The sequence below is a fragment of the Netta rufina genome, assembly GCF_964035555.1.
Source record: "Netta rufina genome assembly, chromosome: W".
Classification (NCBI taxonomy): Eukaryota; Metazoa; Chordata; class Aves; order Anseriformes; family Anatidae; genus Netta; species Netta rufina.
This window is the reverse complement of record NC_140139.1, coordinates 3,742,823-3,766,002: the sequence shown is the minus strand read 5'-3', so window position 1 is coordinate 3,766,002 and position 23,180 is coordinate 3,742,823. Positions and strand designations below refer to the sequence as shown.

The 23,180-nt window shown below is 44.4% G+C and overlaps 1 protein-coding gene across 2 annotated transcripts in view; it reads right to left on the bottom strand.

Moving 5' to 3' along the window:
- Positions 1-23,180, bottom strand: part of LOC311220815 (DDB1- and CUL4-associated factor 12-like) — a 94,057-nt gene that overhangs the window by 9,105 nt on the left and 61,772 nt on the right. For both annotated transcript variants that reach the window (XM_084304429.1, XM_084304428.1), the window contains exon 5: positions 963-1,156. In XM_084304429.1, the coding sequence (XP_084160555.1) occupies positions 963-1,156 (194 nt within the window). The remainder of the gene's footprint in view (positions 1-962; positions 1,157-23,180) is intronic.

Below are 23,180 nucleotides of genomic sequence, written 5' to 3'. Positions count from 1 at the left end.
GCCTTTCATTTCACATTGATCTTGAGAGAACACAATATATCATAAAAGTGCCAGATAGAATAAGAATTATTAAAACAAATAACCAAAAATAACTTTCAATGTATGGATCTTGTTAGACAAACAAATAATGACTTATTAGGCAGTACAACCTAGTTAGCAACTAGCAGCTCCCACATTGATACTGACTCCGTAGTAATAATTTATTTCCAGGCACTACTGTATAGGAAAAAGCTGTATGAAGTCTTCATTGCAAAGGAGTAATTAACATGGTGAAAAATAAAGCCAACAGGAGCACTGTGTTGCTGAGAGCACACTTGCTTTGGCTTCAAACCTCCTCTGTTCTGTGAGGACAGAAACAAAAGCAGTAGAAGATGAATTGCTACTCCTACTTGCTCCAGTAAGTTTCATCTCTAGTAATAGAAAGAGATCAGCGTGAGGGGAGCTTAATATTTTCTGTTTGTCAAATGCCAACAAAATAACACCGGAGCAAGCACTGGTGCCTGCCCTGTGTGTCAGTTACCTCTCTTGCTGAGCAATCCAGTAACAACTCAGCCATCAAAACAGGAACTACCTGAATGTCAGCTGGTCTTCATTAAGTGTGAAGGAAAGCAACAACTGTGCCCAAGAGTGGGATTCAAGCTGCAAGGGGGTGTTTTGGTACTTTCTTTGCTTCTTGTAAACATTCCCCCTTGCTCCCTTAGAGTGCAAGTCTAAACATCAAACCCACAGTGATATTGTTCCTTTTCATAACAATACATGACTTCCCTGCCTCCAGCTTTTCTGAATTCACTTGGGGGCAGAGGTAGACATAGCAGATGAAGGCGACCATTTCACATGAGAAGGACGCAAAAGGATTGGGAAAAATATGTTAGGCTGCCTCTCCGATATATTTCATTTATATTTTTTTCTAGTACATCTGGACAGTTTCAGGACTTCTTATCTGTCTTGAGTAGCTTACTGACCTTGTTTATATTGTTGAAAGCCAGTGCTCGGACTTTGCAATTGTCAGGATTGGTGTTCTCCTTGGGGATATCCTTCAGAGCACGGTGTGTTATGTGGGCATAGACAGGAACTTGAGACAGGTTGTGCCTGGCATTGCTTTTGGACAGCACATCCTCTGTGACTTCCCAGAGACCCATCGAACCATCCCGAGAACCTGGATGAATAGTCCAAAACAGCATTTCATATAGACATAATTGCGCTTTTTTAAAGAAGGAACTGCAATAAACAATAGAGGCTGGAAACAGGAAAGCATACTACTGCTATTAGTTTAACTGAAAACACTGCTGGGCGTCATTAATTAGGATTAACAACATGATCTTCCTAAGCTATAAAGTTAGTAATATTGTGACCTCATTATTAAGGGTTTTTTTTTGTGTATGGTTTCTAAGCATTGAATTGATTTTCAAACTGAACATTAAAAAAAAATAATATCACCATTAGAGATTCACACATGGAATACACTCAGAGGTGACAGAAAAGCCAACACATTTAGCTCAGTTTACCAATTTGGGAACAAAAATGTAGTTTTTGCACAGAGTTACATTGTTTAGAGGGAAGGGATGTGGTATTGAGATATGCTTGCAGTGATGACAAAGCTTAACAGACAACCTTGTAAAATGAAGACAACCAGACTCCCTAGTGCAAATTAGGTGAAATTCATGGTATCAAGTCAAGCCAGATAAGGGAAGAAACATTACCACCTCACAGATTAAAAAAGTCAAAAGAAATTTAAAAAATACCAGGCTGGCAACTGAAAGCCATTCATTATCTGTGAGGCATCGGATAGGTTGTGAACCTGAACTACCCAGTCAATAGGGAAACAGGGGAGGGTCCCGGTCGTCGAGAGATAAAATATATAAACTGTGTTATAGGACTAGTAAGTGCACTCCTGCTTGTGGGATGCCCACCATTGCAATCGCGAATAAAAATGCTACTTCACTTGAAGCCAGGGATAGAAGAATGGGGGCTTGCTTAGTTGCATGTTGCTGAGTGTCTTTGCTTACTACTGGGCAAATCAACTGAAACAAGGAGTCTTGGGGCCTCTCACAAAGGATGGTTCTCATTAAAAACAGAGACAAGGTTGCAGTGGAATTGCTCGGCACCTGGCGAGCAATCCCTGAGGCCTTAAAAAGCCATTTTGGACTTTAGTCAGACACGTGTGGTTTGCCAGATAGTGAGGGATCTGTGGGCTTGTCCACCGATCCTTCTGCTACACCATCGGCCCCTCTGCTGCTACTGCCATCGAAGGCTTTTGCTGTTACGCCCCCAGGTGACCTGGAAGTGCCTTTTGACCCAGGCCCTATTGGCCTTGAAAAGGAGATGGATATGCTTTTCTTCGATTCGGGAAGAATGGGATACATAAGGCCCAAAGACTGAGTTGCTTGACAACTTAAAGCGAGACATATTGTTCAAAAGGAATGGAAAATGGAGACTTTTAAGTCATGGAACTTAAAGGATTGTTTGTTACCTTTTCTAATTGTACAAATGTATAGGCATACTTGGGTTTAGTATGTAAAAGCAATGTTCTGTATATTTAGAATGTTTTATGTTTGTTTGTGTGTGTTGGTGGAGCGTAGACTCCCCGCACACCCAGTGCTGTTTACTTGCCTTTTATACCTTTTATAAGTATAAATATTACTAGATTCAGATTGAGTTGAGACTTCATTTATGACATGATGAAGAAGAGTTATCAGCCTTCATCCCCATGACCCCCGGAGACCACCACCAGGAGACACTGTGCAAGCGCAGATGGGAGGAGTTTATGGAAATGATTTATTGGAACTAATTTTAATACTAAGCAGGGATATGTCATGCATATGTATAGGTACATTGGGAAACTTCATGCATATGTAACTCTTCACTGCATATAACCAAGTCAAGTTACCACGTTGGTGTGCGCATGCCTTTGGGAGCTATCCCCACATATACCCGGTGCCAAAATAAACCTCATACCTAATTTATAACTCATTTGCTTTGAGCTGTAGAGTTCTTCCATGAATCACACTGAGATCCTCACCTGAGCCTGAGCCTCTGTTATTGGCTACAGAGTGTTTCTCACACCAAGGCTGAGATCAACTCAGTCTGCCAAGCCATTGCAAAAGCCTCTCAAAAAATTTCGTTAGGTTTATGCAGATTTTGGGTCATTTGATTTCTGCCAGTATCCCAGTATCCCAGTATACACGTATATCACATATAATTGCACATGAAACTGTGCGATTTCTTGTTTAAAGAACAAAACAAGGAACTGAAGCTGAACTAGCAAAAATTCACATTTTCCTATCGAATTTAGAGATATTAAGCCAAAATACGAAACAAAAAGAGTAGGCAAAGAAGGACGAACTTCTTTGGTTCGCAGATTAGTGCAGACTTAGCCAAAGCCTCATGCCCATCCCTTCTGGTGTTTAGACAACTCAATTCCATCTAAGTCATCTCTGACAGACTTAACACATACCTCTTTCTTCCCTACACTATGAAAACCACATCCCTTCTCACACAAGGAAAGTATAAGATGTATTTCGTATCTTGAAGATGCTAGAAAAGACTAAATATCTACATCAGCCTATTTATAGACTTTGCTACCTCATAAATGTTATATATGGAGTGGTAATTCATGTCGAGAAAATGGTTGATATTAATAAAGAAGGGGGAGATTTGGGAATGTGGCCATGGGGGTTGGAAAGCCCCATGGTTGGGATAACATTACACTCTTAACGACGAGGCCATCAGGAATATAAAAGAGTTTAGAGGGAACAAAGAAGGGTGATTCAGGAGACTCCATGCAGTCTGGGGTTTCTTGTTCTCCAGATGGTTTCTTGTTCTCCAGCCCTTAAGGCATAGATGTTTCTGGGTGTTTGCTGTTGTTGTTACATTCAAAGTTGTTTGACCAATGAAAAGTTGTTTTGAAAAGAACTGCTGTGGAGAGAAGGGTATAAGAAGGGAAACTGCCCTCAAGATTAAAAAAAAAAAAAAGAAAAAAAAAAAAGAAAAAGGCAACACTATGAAGTTACATCAATAAAGAAGCAGGAAAAAGAAGTGAAGAGGAACAGGCTGGCAGAATGGAGACCAGGACGGGAACAGGCACTTTGATTGCCTCATGAAGATAGGTTCGGCCAGACTCAGCAAACTGCTCAGAGAAGCTCGTACAGAAAGTCGCTGGAAACAGGCGCACTGGAGCTGGAGAGAAGCTCGAGCTGAGAGAAGCGGACCTGTGCACACAACTGCCTCTCACTGGTAAGCAGTTGCGCATTATAGGGAATCATACGTGCTTAGAAACAAAGACTGTCCTGGTAACCTTACAGCTTATTCTCCTTATTATCAATCAGACAGTTTATGAGCCTGAAATATGGGACCAAACTGAGGTCAAGGTGTGGGACTCTGCAACTTTAGGAAGGCTCTGCAGGAGGATCTGGATAGGCTGCACCGATGGGCTGAGGTCAACTGCATGAAGTTCAACAAGGCCAAGTGCCAGGTCCTCCACCTGGGGCGCAATAACCCCAAGCAGAGCTACAGGCTGGGAGATGAGTGGTTGGAGAGCTGCCAGGCAGAGAAGGACCTGGGAGTGATGGTTGATAGTCGGCTGAATATGAGCCAGCAGTGTGCTCAGGTGGCCAAGAAGGCCAACAGCATCCTGGCTTGCATTAGAAACAGTGTGACCAGCAGGGCTAGGGAGGTGATCGTCCCCCTGTACTCGGCTCTGGTGAGGCCGCACCTCGAGTACTGTGTTCAGTTTTGGGCCCCTCGCTACAAGAAGGACATTGAGGTGCTTGAGTGAGTCCAGAGAAGGGCGACGAAGCTGGTGAGGGGCCTGGAGAACAAGTCCTACGAGGAGCGGCTGAGGGAGCTGGGCTTGTTCAGCCTGGAGAAAAGGAGGCTCAGGGGCGACCTTATCGCTCTCTACAGGTACCTCAAAGGAGGCTGTAGTGAGGTGGGGGTTGGTCTGTTCTCCCACGTGCCTGGTGACAGGACGAGGGGGAATGGGCTTAAGTTGCACCAGGGGAGATTTAGGTTGGATCTTAGGAAGAACTTCTTTACCGAAAGGGTTGTTAGACATTGGAACAGGCTGCCCAGGGAAGTGGTGGAGTCACCATCCCTGGAAGTCTTTAAAAGATGTTTAGATGTAGAGCTTAGGGATATGGTTTAGTGGGGACTGCTAGTGTTAGGTCAGAGGTTGGACTCGATGATCTTGAGGTCTCTTCCAACCTAGAAATTCTGTGATTCTGTGATAACTAGAAACGACAAGGTTGCAGTGGGATTGCTCGGCACCTGGCGAGCAATCTCTGAGGCCTTAAAGAGCCATGTGGGGCCACAGTCAGAAACATGTGGCTTGCCAGATAGTGAGGGAGCTGTGGGCTCCTTTACTGATCCGACTGCTACAACATGGGCCCCCCTGCTGCTACAGCCATCGAAGGCTTTTGCTGTTACGCCCCCTGGTGACCTGGACGTGCCTTTTGACCCAGGCCCTATTGGCCTTGAAAAGGAGATGGATATGCTTTTCTTCGATCTGGGAAGAACGGGATACATAAGGCCTGAAGACCGAGTTGCTTGACAACTTAAAGCAAGACATATTGTTGAAAGGGAATGGAAAATGGAGACTTGTTTATAATTAAGAAAAGGAATGGAAAATGGAGACTGTTGAGTCATGGAACTTAAAGGATTGTTTGTTACCTTTCCTGATTGTACATATGTATAGGCATACTCAGGTTTAGTATGTAAATATTCTGTATATTTAGAATGTTTGATGTTCATATGTGTGTGTTGGTGGAGCATAGACTCCCCGCACACCCAGTGCTGTTTACTTGCCTTTTATACTTTTAGAAATATTTGTTTTATAAATATTACAAAATTCAGATTGAGTTGAGACCTCATTCATAACATAAAGAATAAACTGCAAAGGCACATAAGGAAAACATCTTGTTGCAGTAGTGTTGCAGTACTAATGGTGCAGCACAGCAGAGATGGCTTTGCCCCCTCGCAGATGATTTGGTCATTTGCCACCATCACCCAGCAGACAAATACAAAAGGAGCTTCCTAATGGCACTGAAACAGCAGGCAGCATGCCTCATTACATCCTGCTACTCAGTTTACATGCTGATGGTTTCTAATGGCACCCAATCTTTTTATGGAGGCTGAATGCTCAGCAGTAGAATTTCTAAACATCTTGACAGACTTTAGGAGGAAGCTGTCCCTTTTAATAGCCCTAACAGGGGAAAAAGAAAATGTATGGTGTTTAACTGGTTAGCCCTGAAGCCAAGGAGAGCATCATTGGTTACCGTAGGCTCATCCTGGGAATTATTCATCTTAGGTTGAAACTTTTGACATGGAAATCATTGTCTAGTCAGTACAGCAATTGTTGCATTCTCCCTCAGTCACAGCTGCTCACCGTTAGGATTTTTCATTTTATGCTTATTGACTACTGAAATACGCTGCTGCCTGGTTTAGAGGCAAGCCTTTGCCATGTTCTGGTTGAAGCTAACATAGGCAAGAATAATCAAGCCCGTGGCCCACTTTGAACTCTCCACAGTTTTGACAGCAATGAGATAATGTACTGCTGAAGCTCAAACGTTGAGCTGTACAAGAGTGCTGTTGTCTGTCATGGGAAAAAATGCCCACCTCTTTCTTCCTGTGGCACTTGTGGGAACAAAAATGTTGTTTTTGCACAGTTATATTGTTTAAAAGGAAGGAATGTGGTACTGAGATATGCTTGCAGTGATAAGAAAGCTTAACAGATGACCTTGTAAAATGCAGACAACCAGACTCCTTAGGACAATTAGGTGGAAATCATGAGAGGACAACACCAGAATGAAGTTCTTAAGAAAAATTCTCTTGTTTTGAATTGTGGTATCTCATCCCTTCTGCCCAGATAAGGCAATCTGAACAGCATCTCATATGATGAAATTCCTATATCCTTTCTTGGTGCTGTTTGAATCTGGAGGAGTGCTAAAGGTAAGCATTTGTCTGAGCTGGAGTCACCTTTTCCCTGCAGCAGCCCGCACAGTGCTGTACTCTGTACTCGTAGCTGGAACAGCACTGATATCACTCCAGTGTTGTGTCTATTGCTGCGAAGTGCTGGCACAGCATCAGGACTCCTTCCAAGCCCCCAAGAGCCAGCAGGCTGGGGGTGGGCAAGTGATGGGGAGGGGACATTGCTGGGGCAGCTGACCTAAACCAACCAAAGGGATATTCCATAACACCTGATGTCACACTCAGCAATAAAAGGGGGGGCTCTCGTGGGGGAGGGGGCTGTTCCTCCTGAACAACCACTACGCGTTTTGAGGCCCTGATTCCCAGGACGTGGCCGAACACCGCTCACTGATGGGAAGTAGAGAATAATTTTTTTCTCTCTCTTTGCTTCCGCGCGGACTGATTGTTTCTTTTGTTTCTGTTTTTCCTCCCCATTCCCTTTCCCTTTAAACCTTTCTCATCTCAAACCTCGAGTTCTCTGTGTTGTATTTTCTCCCCCTTCCTCTTTGAGGAGAGGGGGAGTGAGAGAGCGGTTGTGGTGGAGCTCGGCTGCCCACCTGAGTAAAACCACCACAGCATTTTACCCAAGGAAGTTGGGTTTCTAACACTAATTTAGTTAATTGCTTCCTTAATGTCTTGTTCATTCGCTCTACCTTCCCAGAAGGGGAGGGGTGCCAGGGGCTGTGAAAATCCCACTCAGTCTATAAGGCCTGCATTAACCCTTGAAGTACTTGTGAAGTGAAATGACTTTCTTGATCTGAATCAATGTTTTCAACTATCCCATATCTAGGGACTATTTCACAGACACACAGGGGTTGGAAGGGACCTCGAAAGATCATCGGGTCCAACCTCCCTGCCAAAGCAGGTTCCTTAGAGCAGGCTGCCCAAGTAGGCATCCAGACGGGCCTTGAATATCTCCAGAGAAGGAGACTCCACAGCCTCCCTGGGCAGCCTGTTCCAGTGCTCCATCACCCTCACTGTGAAGAAGGTCTCTCGCATGTTGATGCGGAACTTCCTGTGCTCCAACTTGTGGCCATTATCCCTTGTCTTGTCCCCACAAACCACTGAGAAGAGGTTGGCCAAATCCCTCTGTCTCCCACACCTCAGGTATTTATACACATTGATGAGATCCCCTCTCAGTCTTCTTTTCTCCAGGCTGAACAGACCCAGGTCTCTCAGCCTTTCCTCATAAGGAAGATGCTCCAGGCCCCGTATCATCTTTGTGGCCCTCCGCTGGACTCTTTACAGGAGATCCCTGTCTTTTTTGTACCAGGGAGCCCAGAACTGGACACAGTACCCCAGGTGAGGCCTGCCCAGGGCAGAGTAGAGGGGGAGGATCACCTCCCTTGACCTGCTGGCCACACTCCCTTTTAATGCACGACAGGATGCCATTGGCCCTCTTGGCCACCAGGGCACACTGCTGGCTCATGGTCAACCTGTCGTCCACCAGGACCCCCAGGTCCTTCTCCTCAGAGCTCCTCTCCAGCAGGTCGTCCCCCAGCCTGCACTGATAGATGCGATTGTTCCTTCCCAGGTGCAGGACTCTACACTTGCTCTTGTTAAACCTCATTTGGTTTCTTCCTGACCAGCTCTCCAGCCGGTCCAGGTCTCATTGAATGGCAGCACAGCCTTCTGGCATGTCAGCCACTCCTCCCAGCTTTGTGTCATCGGCGTACTTGCTGAGGGCGGACACTATTCCCTCATCAAGGTTGTTGATGAAGATGTTGAACAAGACCGGACCCAGCACCGACCCCTGGGGAACACCGCTAGTCACAGGCCTCCAGCCGGACTCTGTGCCGCCGATCACCACCCTCTGAGCTCAGCCAGTTCTCAACCCACCTCACTGTTCACTCCTCTATCCCATACTTTCTCAGCTTTGCTAGCAGGATGTCGTGGGAGACAGTATCAAAAGCCTTGCTAAAGTCAAGGTAGATGACATCCACTGCTCTCCCCCCATCTACCCAGCTGGTGATGCCATCATAGAAGGCAACGAGGTTGGTTGAGCACAACTTCCCCTTGGTGAATCCATGCTGACTACTCCTCATAACCTTCTTCTCTTCCAATTGCTTGGAGATGGCATCCAGAACAAGCTGTTCCAACACCTTTCCAGGGACAGAGGTGAGACTGGCCTGTAGTTTCCCGGATCCTCCTTCTTGCCCTTCTGGAAGACCGGAGTGACATTGGCTATCCGCCAGTCTTCAGACACCTCTCCTGTTCTCCAGGACCTTTCAAAGATGATAGAGAGCGATTCGGCAATCACCTCTCCCAACTCCCTCAGCACACGTGGATGCATCCCATTGGGACCCATGGATTTGGGTGCGTTGAGCCCGCTCAGACACTCCCGAACCACTCTCTCGTCAACAAGGGGGGAACCCTCCATTTCCCAGACCCTTTCTCCTTCCTCCAGGGTCAAGGAGTCCCAGGGGGGAGTCCTTGAAGCAAAGACTGAAGCAAAGAAAGCACTCAGTATCTCCGCCTTCTCAATGTCTCCCATTACCAGGACACCCCCCTCGTTCAGCAAGGGACCCACATCATCCCTAGTCTTCCTTTTACCGTTTACATACTTAAAAGATAAAAAGAAGGGTTTCTTTTATCTCTTTTGCAAACCTCATCTCTAGGTGGGCTTTAGCTTTCCTCGTCACATCCCTGCAGGCTCTGACAACACTTCTGTACTCCTCCCAAGAGGACAGGCCGTTTTTCCACATTTCATAGAATTTCCTCTTCCTTTTGATCTTATCGATGAGCTCCTTGCTCATCCACGCAGTTTTCCTGACCCCCTTACCCAGTTTCCTACTCTTCAGGATGCACTGATCCTGAGCTTGGAAGAAGTGCTGTTTAAATGTTGCCCAGAATGTTTGCTCCAGTGATACCTTAGCCACCATGTTCGCAGTGGCAGATACCAAGGGGAAAGCTTACACCCATCCAGTCACGTGGTCAATTAGGACAAACAAGTACTTAAGTCTCCCTACTTCAGGTAACTCAGTGAAGTCTACCTGTATCCTTTGGAGAAGTCAAATCCCTGGCTCCCGTCCCCCTCTAGGTGGGTTACCTTTTTATTTACCTTTTGACATATGGTACATCCTCTGCATATTTGTTTCACTGAAGTGTATATTCCTACACAGACATACTTTCTTAGCGCAACATCACACATTGCTTGCACCTCCCGATGACTCTTGATGTAAAACAATTAATATTTGCCTCTTTGGTGCTTTATTCATCATTTCTCTCCCATCAGGGAGTATCCATTTTCCTTCAGACTTCGTGGCTCCTGATTCCTTAAAAATATCTTTCTCTTAAAACTTTTTAGTTCTTTCTTAGTTTTCAACAATTCCCTGAATCCTCTCTGGATTTATTCTTCATTTTCCTTCCGACATTAGATGCCTTATATACTCGACTTCTTTTTTCTGCATCTTGAGAGGAGGCTGAAAGAATTTTAGTAGATAAGACAGGTAAGGGACATGTACTATATCTTCCGCTACCTATTGTGCAAAGAAATTGAGGCAGGAAATTCTGGGATTCCTCACGAAAAACAGTTCCTGACAGAAAACAGGAAACATTTCAAGAACCAACTCAAACCGAATCTGCAGTTTAAGCAGAAGCTGAGAAGCTTATGAATCTGCGCTGAGATGAGGGATCAACCAGTGGTGACGAGGAAGACTCACTAATCTTCATCCCCATGACCCTCAGCGACCAGTACCAGAAAACACTGCGCAAGCGTGGATAGGAGGAATCTATGAAAATGACTCTCTGGAACAAAGCAGGGATAGGTCATGCATATGTATAGGCGTCTTGAGAAACTTCATGCATATGTAACTCTTCACCACATATAGCCGAGGCAACTGCCGCGTTGGGGTGCACACGACTTTGGTGGGACTACCCCCAGTGCCAGCCAGTGCTGAATAAACATACCTACATTACAATCTTACTGATTGTGGAGTTTGCTTTCCGCACATCAGTTTGGCAAGCCAGCCAGGAGACGCTCTGCTCAGCTGTGGGATTGCCTGCGGAGCAGGTGCCCCTAGGTGCACCCTGAGTATTTTCCTCGGAGGGGACTCCACTCTCAGCCGCTCACTGAAGAAGTAGACAAGGACCTCCTGAAGCTGCAGATAAATGGTATGTTTTACAGTACAGGAAGGGCCTGTAAGTCATATGCATGGCTGGGGCAGCTGGTAAATTGTGCAGAGATATCTGGAGTGCAGCATAGTCCCCATATGGGAGGAGGGTACCCTACAGGCTGACCGATAGAGCAGTCAAGGGAGATTTGGTGACCGACAGAGTGGTCAAGGGGCATTTGCTGACCGATAGAGTGGTTGCTAGCGATCTTGGGAGTAGATCGAGCAAATCCGAGCTTACTGCTGCATCCCAGTTTTGGGAGCCAGGACGGACCTGCTAATGACTATAAGAAGCAGAAGAAGGGTAAGCGGGCCTCTCAAAATTGTGATTTATTGGAGTGTTAATAATTGAATGTCTTATTTGTGGATGTCTGGGTATCTCATGTTGAAAGCATCTGTGTAAGTGTATGCGTTTGAAACAAAGTATCGTTGTGGAGTGAGTCACTCCACAAAGAACACAGTCAGAAACCATACTTGTTTGGTTGGTTATCATTCTAAATTATATATTCTTGTAGTATGAACGAGAAGTGCAAGGGGCCGCTCTGTGTGATTGCGTGATTGTGCTGTGAGTGAGACGCAGCATCGCTGTGAAGCGAGTGCGAAGTTCCAATACACGGTTCCGTATTCTCCACGAGGGGAATGGCCGGAGGCGAACGAAGTGCTGTTTTATCCAAGTTTTGGTTGGTGATGCCCAATACATGGGCCCGGTGGTGTATCTTGTAATCCTATTTTGTTCTTAAATGTTTTGAGTGTAACAAGGAGGAAGGCGGGAGCATTATCTTAGCATGTCCAAAACTGGACATGCATTTAGCTAAGGAAGGGGGACTATGTACAGTAATAAATCAGACTTGTGTATATATAAAAAAGCAAAAACAGATAGAGACAGATTTGGGAAAAATTTGTGGGAAAAAAAAAATCCTACATGCAGTAGCTCAGGATGATTCCTCTTGGGGAATTCCCCCTTGGGGGATTAGAGATTTGTTAGAAAAATCAACTTCCTGGCTACCGAATTTAACTTGGCTGAAACAGCTATTTGTCACAATAATCATAGTCGTAATTTGTCCATTGCACCCTGCAATGGACAGTACTCATTCTGTTAGTACTGTTAGTATCAAGGAAGGCAAAATTCTCAATATTCTCAATATCTCTTCTACCTTGTTCTAATTTTTACCAGAGCCTAGACTATGCTCCTTATTTTCTTATTCTCAGATAGCGGATGTCCTCTTGATCATTCCCCTTTCTTCCCCTGTAAACAACATACTTAGTACTGCCAAGCACTTCACCATGCAAGGGGTATCGTACACCAGATTTCCCGAGACTCTTCCTTTCTCTCTCTTATCTCATGCTTCATCCATCTACAGACGGGCCCCTTGCAGATCTACAGAACCACAGGTCAAGACTCCACACTTGCTTCGTACAAAAGTACGTCTCAATCACACATCACACAGAGTCTCACCCGACCCCCAAGGCAATACTTAATATTTCTTACCTTGGTCTGTGCACAGAGTTACTGGGTCAATTCTTAAAAAACAGAGTGCCTACCTTCTTCCTTTCCCTAATATTTCATGGATCCTGCCTCTTTAATCAGCCTTGAGCCCTCTGATAGCTCTCCGCAGAACCGCCACTGTCGATGCACAGGACCGCTGAAATCAGCGGGACATGCCTTCCTGTTGCTGCGGCGGTGAGGCTCCCCGGCAGGTGACAGGATCCCGGATGAGCCCCCAAATTGTGAGAAACACTATGTAGCCAATAACTTAGGCTCAGACGAGGATCTCAGTGAAGTTGCATTTTTATTCGTGATTGCAATGGTGGACATCCCACAAGCAGAAGCGCGCCTACTAGTCACATAGTACAGTTTATATACTTTGTTTCTCAACAACCGGGACCCTCCCGTTTCCCCATTGACTGGGTAGCCCAGGTTCACAACCTATCTGACGTTTCACAGATAATACATGGCTTTCAGTTACCAGACTGTTATTTTTTAAAATTTCTTTTGACTTTTTTAATCTGTGAGGTGGTAATGTTTCTTCCCTTATCTGGCTTGACTTGACACCATGAATTTCACCTAATTTGCACTAGGGAGTCTGGTTGTCTGCATTTTACAAGGTTGTCTGTTAAGCTTTGTCATCACTGCAAGCATATCTCAATACCACATCCCTTCCCTCCAAACAATATAACTCTAAACAATGTAACATCTCTAGAAAAAAAACACCTCTTTCTTACACGGTCACCTGCACCCAGTAAATGCTTTTCTGTTGAATATTTATTTAGTACTTGTCTTTCTTCCCCCTCCTGCCCCCCATACATTGGGCATTCCCAAGAAGCAGCATGTCTGGTACTTCCTGTGCTTATGTTACCAATTCTGGTGCAAAACCAACATTTTTGGTCCCACAATTCCTCCCTTCTCTTCTTTATAAGTTGTTGATTTTTGCAAAACTTCTCTAAGGTGTAATTTGGAAGATAACTTCCTCTTCTTCACTTTCTTTGCTTTCCATCTCCTCTAATATCATCATCTTATCTGAGTAAGGTGGTGACTCCATGGTCATTTGTTTCAATAGTGCAGTTTCAATTAACCCCTGGACTAGTCCTCTTACACAGGGCATAGTGCAACAACCAATGGCTGTCAAAACTCCTGCTACTATGATAAAGGATGTAAATATGGACATTACCATCCCTTTCCATTTACCAAACCAAGATTCCAACCATCCTGTGATGGAAGTATCTGTTCCTGAACTTTCTGCTAATTCATTGGAAAGGGTGGAAAGCCCTTGCAATGCTCTAGTTACTGTGCCATCCGGGGCAGTATTGTTGGGTATAAAAGCGCAAGAAGGGTTCCCAGAATCACGCACAAACCTCCTTTCTCCGCGAGCATCATATCCATTTTGCTGGTGTCATCTAGTTGCTCAGCTCTTTCTTACACAGTCACCTGCACCCAGTAAATGCTTTTCTGTTGAATATTTATTTAGTACTTGTCTTTCTTCCCCCTCCTGCCCCCCATACATTGGGCATTCCCAAGAAGCAGCATGTCTGGTACTTCCTGTGCTTATGTTACCAATTCTGGTGCAAAAAAACCAACATTTTTGTTCCCACAACTGAGAAGGTGGCTGGGCACTGGGACACGCTCCACGGGGAAGCGGTCATGGTGAGAGAGGGAGTTAAGAGAATCCTAGTAGACAGAATGCTGACTAATGAATACCTAGATTATTGTATTAAAAACAGATGCTGCTTAATGTCTTTGCTTACTACTGTGCAAATCAACTGAAACAAGGAGTCTTGGGGCCTCTCACAAAGGATGGTTACCGATAAAAACAGAGATCCTGTCTCAAGAACAGGCTGAGACCGACCCTGTGGTTTGGACAAGAGCCAAGAGCAGCTGAGTCTGCACAAAGGCAGGGGGTCAACTAGTGGTGATGAAGAAGAGTTATCAGCCTTCATCCCCACGACCCCCGGAGACCACCACCAGGAGACACTATGCAAGTGCAGATGGGAGGAGTTTATGGAAATGACTTCTTGGAGATAATTTTAATATGAAGCCAGGATAGGTCATGCATATGTATACACACATTGGGAAACTTCATGCATATGTAACTCTTTACTGCATATAACCAAGGCGAGTTCACAGAATCACAGAATCATCTAGGTTGGAAGAGACCTCCAAGATCACCTAGTCCAACCTCTGACCTAACACTAACCAGTCCTCCACTAAACCATATCACTAAGCTCTACATCTAAACGTCTTTTAAAGACCTACAGGTGACTCCACCACTTCCCTGGGCAGCCCATTCCAATGCTTAACAACCTTTTCGGTAAATCATTTTTTCCTAAGATCCAACCTAAACCTCCCCTGTTGCAACTTTAGTCCATTCCCCCTCATCATATCACCGGGCACATGGGAGAATAGACCAACCCCCACCTCACTGCAGCCTCCTTTAAAGTACCTGTAGAGTGTGAAAAGGTCACCCTTGAGCCTCCTCTTCTCCAGACTGAACAACCCCAGCTCCCTCAGCCACTCCTCGTAAGTCTTGTAAGAGAACTGGCTCTAGTACTGAGCCCTGGGGAACGCCACTAGTGACCGGCCTCCAGCTGGATTTGACTCCTTTCACCACAACTCTTTGGGCCCAGCTATCCAGCCAGTTTCTAAACTAATGAAGCATACGCCAGTCCAAGCCAAGAGCAGCCAGTTTCTTGAGGAGAATGCTGTGGGAGACGGTGTCAAAAGCCTTGCTGAAGTCAAGGTAGACCACATCCACAGCCTTTCCCTCATCCACCCAGCGCGTCACTTTGTCATAGAAGGAGATCAGGTTCGTCAAGCAGGACCTGCCTTTCATAAACCCATGCTGACTGGGCCTGATCACCTGGTTGCCCTGCACGTGCTGCGTGATGACACTCAAGATAATCTGCTCCATGAGCTTCCCTGGCACTGAGGTCAAACTGACAGGCCTATAGTTCCTTGGGTCTGCCTTCCGGCCCTTCTTGTAGATGGGCATCACGTTTGCTAGCCGCCAGTCAACTGGGACCTCCCCCGATAGCCAGGACTGCTGATAAATGATGGTAAGCAGCTTGGCCAGCTCCTCCGCCAGTTCTCTCAGTACCCTTGGGTGGATCCCATCCGGCGCCATCGACTTGCGTACATCGGAGTGCTGTAGCAGGTCACCAACCAGTTCTTCGTGGATAGTGAGGGCCACATCCTGCTCCCCATCCCCTTCCACCAGCTCAGGGTACTGGGTATCCAGAGAACAACAGGTATTGCCACTAAAGACTGAGGCAAAGAAGGCATTGAGCACCTCCGCCTTTTCCTCAACTCTTGTAACTAAGTTTCCCCCCGCATCCAGTAAAGGATGGAGATTCTCCTTAGTCCTCCATTTTGCGTTGATGTATTTGTAAAAAGATTTTTTGTTATCTTTAACGGCAGTAGCCAGATTGAGCTCCAGATGAGCTTTGGCCTTTCTAATTTTGTCCCTGCACAGCCTCGCAACATCCTTATAGTCCTCCTCAGTGGCCCGCCCTTTTTTCCAAAGATTATAAACCCTCTTTTTTTCTCTTAATCTCAAGATGCAACTCTTTGTTGAGCCAGGCCGGTCTTCTTTCACGCCGGCTTGTCTTTGGGCACGTGGGGATGGACCGATCCTGTGCCATTAAGCAGTACAACAGTCAGGAATGATGGGGACCTGGGGCATCTACCCCAGCAGGTCCACTGGTTGAAATAAAGCTAGGGAACAAAGGGAGAGGCTTGAATTTTTTGTTGGTTAAGGGAGCTTCTTTCTCTGTGTTAATTCAAAAATTGACTCTGGAAAAGCGCTGAGTCTGTAAATGTAATAGGAGCAATTGGCAAACAGGAAAAGGCATTTTTTTGCAATGCTTGAAATTTAAATTGGGAAAAATGATTGGAATTCATCAATTTTTATACTTACACAATTTGCCAAGGTCCTTCTTAGGAAGGGACTTGCTGGAAAAACTGGATGCAAAAATTTCTTTTGAACAAGGAAAACTGGAAATAACCTTTTGACAAAATTAGAGAACAGTCACGTTTGGTTCATGGTACTAGATTGAAAGGATGCCTTTTTCTGCCTGCCCGTGGCAACTGAAAGCCAGAAACTCTTTTCCTTTGAATGGGAAAATCCTAATAGAGGATGGAAAACTCAGCTTACTTGGACTGTGTTACCACAGGGGTTCAAGAATATCCCTGTGTTATATATGGAGTGGTAATTCATGTCCAGAAAATGGTTGATATTAATAAAGAAGGGTGAGATTTGGGAGTGTGGCCATGGGGTTCGGAAAGCCCCGTGGTTGATGATAACATCAGACTCTTAACGATGAGGCCATCAGGAATGTAAAAGAGTTTAGAGGGAACAAAGAAGGGTGATTCAGGAGACTCCACACAGTCCCAGGTTTCTTGTTCTCCAGCCGTTAAGGCGTGGAAGTTTCTGTGTGTTTGCTGTTGTTGTTATATTCAAACTTGTTTGACCAATGAAAAGTTGTTTCGAAAAGGACTGCCGTGGAGAGAAGGGTATAAGAGGGGAACCTGCCCTCAAGATAAAGAAAAAAAAAGGCAACACGATGAAGTTATGTCATCAATAAAGAAGCAAAAAGAAGGAATAAAAAGGAACAGGCTAGCAGAACGGTGTCCAGGATGGGAACAGGCACATTGATCACCTCATGAAGATAGGTTTTGATATTGTATAGACTCACTTTAGGATAGAATAAATCTTGTGGTTAAAAATTAATGAGAACAAAATATACGACATCTTGTTATCTGTCGACCTTCTGTTATGTTGAAGCATCTTGTTAATTGAAACATCCCGTTATCTGTCGACCCTCAGTCAGGCTGAGACTTGAGATAACTTGAGTCAACCTTCTGTTATGTCTTGTTAACTGAGACATCCCCGTTATCTGCCAACCCTCAGTTAGGCCGAAAGCCAACTCAGCTTGGAAAACAACTGATTCATCCTACCTGGCATTTTTTAAGCAAAAGGTGAAAAGTGCATCACGAGATCCCAAAGACCACTGCCCACATCCTGAAGACCCCGGCCCACAATTCTTGGAAGGCTTTGCACAAGCGCAAGGACTGATAAGCTAATTAGCATACGAAGCGAGAGTAGGCGGGTTTAAGTAATGAATATGTATAGGCGTTAATAGAATTCCCTTGGGAGAATAGAATTTTCCCTTGGGAGGCGGTTCTGAAGGGCAGAGGAGTCCAGGAAGGCTGGGCGCTCTTCAAGAGGGAAATCTTAATGGTGCAGGAACGGTCTGTCCCCACGTGCCCAAAGACGAGCTGGCGGGGAAGAAGACCAGCCTGGCTCAACAGAGAATTGTGGCTTGAGCTTAGGAGAAAAAAGAGGGTTTATAATCTTTGGAAAAGTGGGCAGGCCACTAGGGAGGACTATAAGGATGTTGCGAGGCTGTGCAGGGACAAAATTAGGAAGGTCAAAGCTCATCTGGAGCTCAATCTGGCTACTGCCATTAAAGATAAAAAAATACGTTTTTATAAATACATCAGCACAAAAAGGAGGACTAAGGAGAATCTCCATCCTTTACTGGATGCGGGGGGAAACTTAGTTACAAGAGTTGAGGAAAAGGCGGAGGTGCTCAATGCCTTCTTTGCCTCAGTCTTTAGTGGCAATACCTGTTGTTCTCTGGATACCCAGTACCCTGAGCTGGTGGAAGGGGATGGGGAGCAGGATGTGGCCCTCACTATCCACGAAGAACTGGTTGGTGACCTGCTACAGCACTCCGATGTACGCAAGTCGATGGCGCCGGATGGGATCCACCCAAGGGTACTGAGAGAACTGGCGGAGGAGCTGGCCAAGCCGCTTACCATCATTTATCAACAGTCCTGGCTATCAGGGGAGGTCCCAGTTGACTGGTGGCTAGCAAACGTGATGCCCATCTACAAGAAGGGCCAGAGGGCTGACCCGGGAAACTACAGGCCTGTCAGTTTGACCTCAGTGCCAGGGAAGCTCATGGAGCAGATTATCTTGAGTGTCATCACGCAGCACGTGCAGGGCAACCAGGTGATCAGGCCCAGTCAGCATGGGTTTATGAAAGGCAGGTCCTGCTTGACGAACCTGATCTCCTTCTATGACAAAGTGACGCGCTGGGTGGATTATTTGGAATAATCGGTAAAGGAAATTATCTGGGACAACAGTGGTAAATTGATTTTTTCAGAACTCCCTAGGAAAGGGGGGTATTGTTATTTACTGGTTCTGACTGACACGTTTTCAGGATGGCCCGAAGCTTTTCCTTGTCGAACAAACAAAGCAAGTGTTATAAATGATGAGAACTGATCTAAATGAGTTATAAATGAGTTATGAGAACTGCTTTGTATCAAAATTGCCTAGCTTTGGATTATTTACTAGCACAAGAAGGAGAAGTCTGTGGAAAATTTAGCTTTAGTAATTGCTGTTTAAAGATTGATGAAAAGGGTGTTTCTTCCTAGTAGCTGATAGAATGTTATGTTCTGGTTTAGGATGAGAAGAATGCTAATAATATGCTGATGTTTTAATTGTTACAGAGCAGTGCTTACACCAAGCCAAGGATGTTTCAGCTTCTCACTGTCCTGCCAGCAGGCAGGCTGGGAGGAGGGCCGGACTGATCGGGGTTAGGCTGGGCATCGCACAGCAGGTGGTGAGCAATTGCATTGTGCATCACTTGTTTTGTACACATTATTACTAGTAGTAATATTATTATCATTATTATTATTATTGTTTTTATTTTCTTGTTTTTATCTCAACTCACAGGCTTCAATTTCCCATTTCTCTCTCCCATCCCAGAGAAGGAAGGGGGGAGGTGAGCGAGCGAGCACAAACCTAGAAGGATATGGAATGGGATTTATTTTCATGGCAGCCTGGTGGACCATGGGTTAAAAGGGTGTTATTTTTATTGTTATGTGGTGTAATGATGTTATTGTTTATACCTTGCATGATACCTTGCCTTACATTATTAATACACCGGGTGATAAATAGTACATTGGTAATAACTTCATTAAAAAAGGAAGGGGATATGTCAATTATGATGCTTAAGAATTGGACCCTCCAAGAACGGACTGATGAAATCCAGTTATTAACAACAGAAGAGACACGAATTGTTGATATTAAAAAGAAGATAAGGGATTGTTAGGAATGTTTTAACAATTCGTGTCCATAAAGAACAGTCCTGTCTGCCTCTGGGTCCTGCACTGGCAATTTAATTCTTGAACCACAGATGCAGTGTGTCCCAGTCTCCCCCTCATTCTAGTCAATTTATCAAGTCTTCAGAAAATACTCCTCAAATTTATGGACCTGTTTGCTTTTGTTATTCCGGACTTCTATTTCTAACAGTTACAGCCTTTTTTCTGTCTTCTTCGAGATTAACTTAACACTGCTATAGGTGTGACTGTCCCTGTGAATGGCTGGTGAAGAATGTTTTAATTACTGGTGAAGTGTCAATAAGAAAGCTATTTGTGTTTGTATGAAGTCTTTGATGTCTGGGGGTTTCAGAACAACTGATAACAACTAGTGACTGTTATGGGATACTATGCAGGCCTCTGATATCTGGCCAGGTGGCCAAGAGATTAAGAAGAAGAAAAAAGAAGCTGAAGGACGGCTGGGAGACAAGACCTGCAGAAAATGTTCTATAAACTTGGTACGGTGCCAAAGGAGTACAAAGGGGAAGGACGAGAAAAAAACTTGGAGAGGAAGACTACGAGCCTTCAGCATGAAAGACCCCTAGAGACCCCCAGAGGAGACTGATGCGCATGCTCCAGTAGGAGGGACTGGACCCCAGAAGCTAATTATAATAACCTGTTTTTTTTTAGAAGTAGTAATGAATATGTATTAGTCTAGGAGCATAAAAATCAGCTACTTGATGTAACTGGTGTGCGTCCTGGTGGAGCGGAGACTCCCGGTGCACCCAGCGCTGTTTGCTTACCTCTATTCTTTTATATTCTTTTAATAAATCCTATTTTTTTATTTAATCCTATTTTGAAGATTGAGCCATTTCTAACACCCTCAATACCTTGCCATGCACATTTGTCAAGGAGGCTAACATGGACATTCATTGTAACAATTTCCAATTCCAAACAATTGGCCTCCAACTGGACTTGACTCCATTTACCACGACTCTTTGAGCCCGGCTATTCAGCCAGTTTGTAACCCAACGAAGCGTGCGCCAGTCCAAGCCAAGTGTTGTTAAATGAAATAATACCATGCTTTGGGATTCCAGTAGCAATGTCTTCTGATAGAGGTTCACATTTTTGTGCACAAGTGGTACAACAGAAAAGTAAGATTCTAAAGATAGATTGGCAACTGCATACTCCTTATAGACCGCAGACAAGTGGATAGGTAGAAAAAATGAACCATTTAATTAAACAACAAATAGCTGAAATCGGACAAGAAGCTAATTTGTCATGGCCTCAATCCCTCCCTTTAGCATTACTTAGAATCAGAGTTAAACCTAGAGTAAAAGAGAATTTGAGCCCCTTTGAAATCTTATATGGAAGGCCATATCAATTTCTATTTAGTGGAGAGGATCTAATGCAGCTGGGATCAGAATATTTATATACTTATATAACCGAACTTCAAAAACAATTAAATAAAGTACATAAATTTGTGTTAGGGACCAGGGCTAGAGGGTTGGATCAACCAATCCACCCCTTTAAGCCTGGGGAATATATATATATAAAGACTTTTTCAGGACAACCCCTAGAGGAAAAATGGAATGGACCATATCAAATGTTGCTGACAACTCACACTGCTATCAAGATTAGAGAACAAGCCTCTTGGATCCACTATTCCCGAGTGAAGAAAGCTCCAGAAGCCCCCTGGAAAGTAACGCCAGGTGACGATGAACTGAAACTAAAGCTTAGTCGAACAAAATGAGGACATTACGGTCGGGAGTATTTGGTAATACAGAATCACAGAATCACAGAATTTCTAGGTTGGAAGAGACCTCAAGATCATCGAGCCCAACCTCTGACCTAAAGTAAAACTGTTAATAAACTGATTTCCAAAAATGGCCAACGAGAAGGCTGTATTCGCCCAGGTAAATTGGACTACAACAAACTAATAATAGATGCACTTAGTATGGTTCAAGATAATGTATCCTTAGTATGTATCTCTTAGTTGTATGCAAGCACAGTTATGGTTGCAGGCAACGGCTGCCTTGATCATTAGGGAAGGAAGTGAAGACATTTTTCCAGCTGAAGTCCGAAAGACTGTTTGGGACAATGCCAATGATTTTGAGAAGAAGTTCCAGACCTTGTGGACCCTGGTAAATTTTACTTATGATCCCATTGTTAACATGGCTACTGCCTTCGTGCTTACTATACGTAATGCCACAGTTTATGTTATCCACCCCATCATTGCACTAGGATTAAACCATGAGGAGACAGTGCTCTATCCTTCGGAGCATAGAACATGGGCACGGATGGAGAATGGGAAATGGCAGTCTGTAAATCTAGAATCATGTGTTACCCGGGAACAACAAGGATTTATTTGTGAAAGCAATACAATCGATGCTCAGGATGTATGTTTTGACACGGAGCAAGGTGTCTGCCACCTTGAAATTCATCCAAATACTAGTCAAAAGACTGTGCTTGTATATATATTTGTCAAGGCTGTGTGTGTTTAAGAACTGCTTGTGATTTTGTAGAAGTAGACAAGGAGAACATAATTCTCCCTAGCAAAAATCATTCTAACTTTTGTATTTGTAACTTTGTTAGAATCGTCGGGTGTGATTTTCTATATTTGGCACCAGTGGTATCCCACCAGCTGATCAAGTCTAACAACTAATCACTGTCCATCATGATACAAAGGAAATAAGCAGAGTTTTGCAAAGAGTAAAACAAGACACAAGTCACAACTGGTGGGATAAATTCTTTGGATGGTCGCCAAATGCAACTGGGATTTTGAACACATTGAGTTACCCAATTATTGTTTTATTGATATTAGTTGGTATAAGTTTAATATTGTCTTTTGTATTACTTGTTTGGAATTGGAAATTGTTACAATGAATGTCCATGTTAGCCTCCTTGACAAATGTGCATGGCAAGGTATTGAGGGGTACATATCATAAAGACTGGGAAGAAAAATTTTCGTATTAAGTAAAAGAATTTACTAGATTTTCCAGAAAAGGGGGGAATGATATTGTATAAACTCACTTTAGGATAGAATAAATCTTGTGGTTAAAAATTAATGAGAACAAAATAGATGACATCTTGTTATCTGTCGACCTTCTGTTATGTTGAAGCATCTTGTTAATTGAAACATCCTGTTATCTGTCGACCCTCAGTTAGGCTGAAAGCCAACTCAGCTTGGAAAACAACTGATTCAGCCAACCTGGCATTTTTTAAGCAAAAGGTGAAAAGTGCATCACGAGGAAGATCTACGGTCTTCCTCCCAAAGACCACTGCCCACATCCCAAAGACCCCGGCCCACAATTCTTGGAAGGCTTTGCGCAAGGACTGATAAGCTAATTAGCATACGAAGCGAGAGTAGGTGGGTTTAGGTAATGAATATGTATAGGCGTTAATAGAATATTCATCGTTTTGCTGTATAAATATGAGATGGTTTGTTACTTCGAACATGCACGATTGGTGGAGAGATCCCCCATGCATCCAGCGCTGCAATA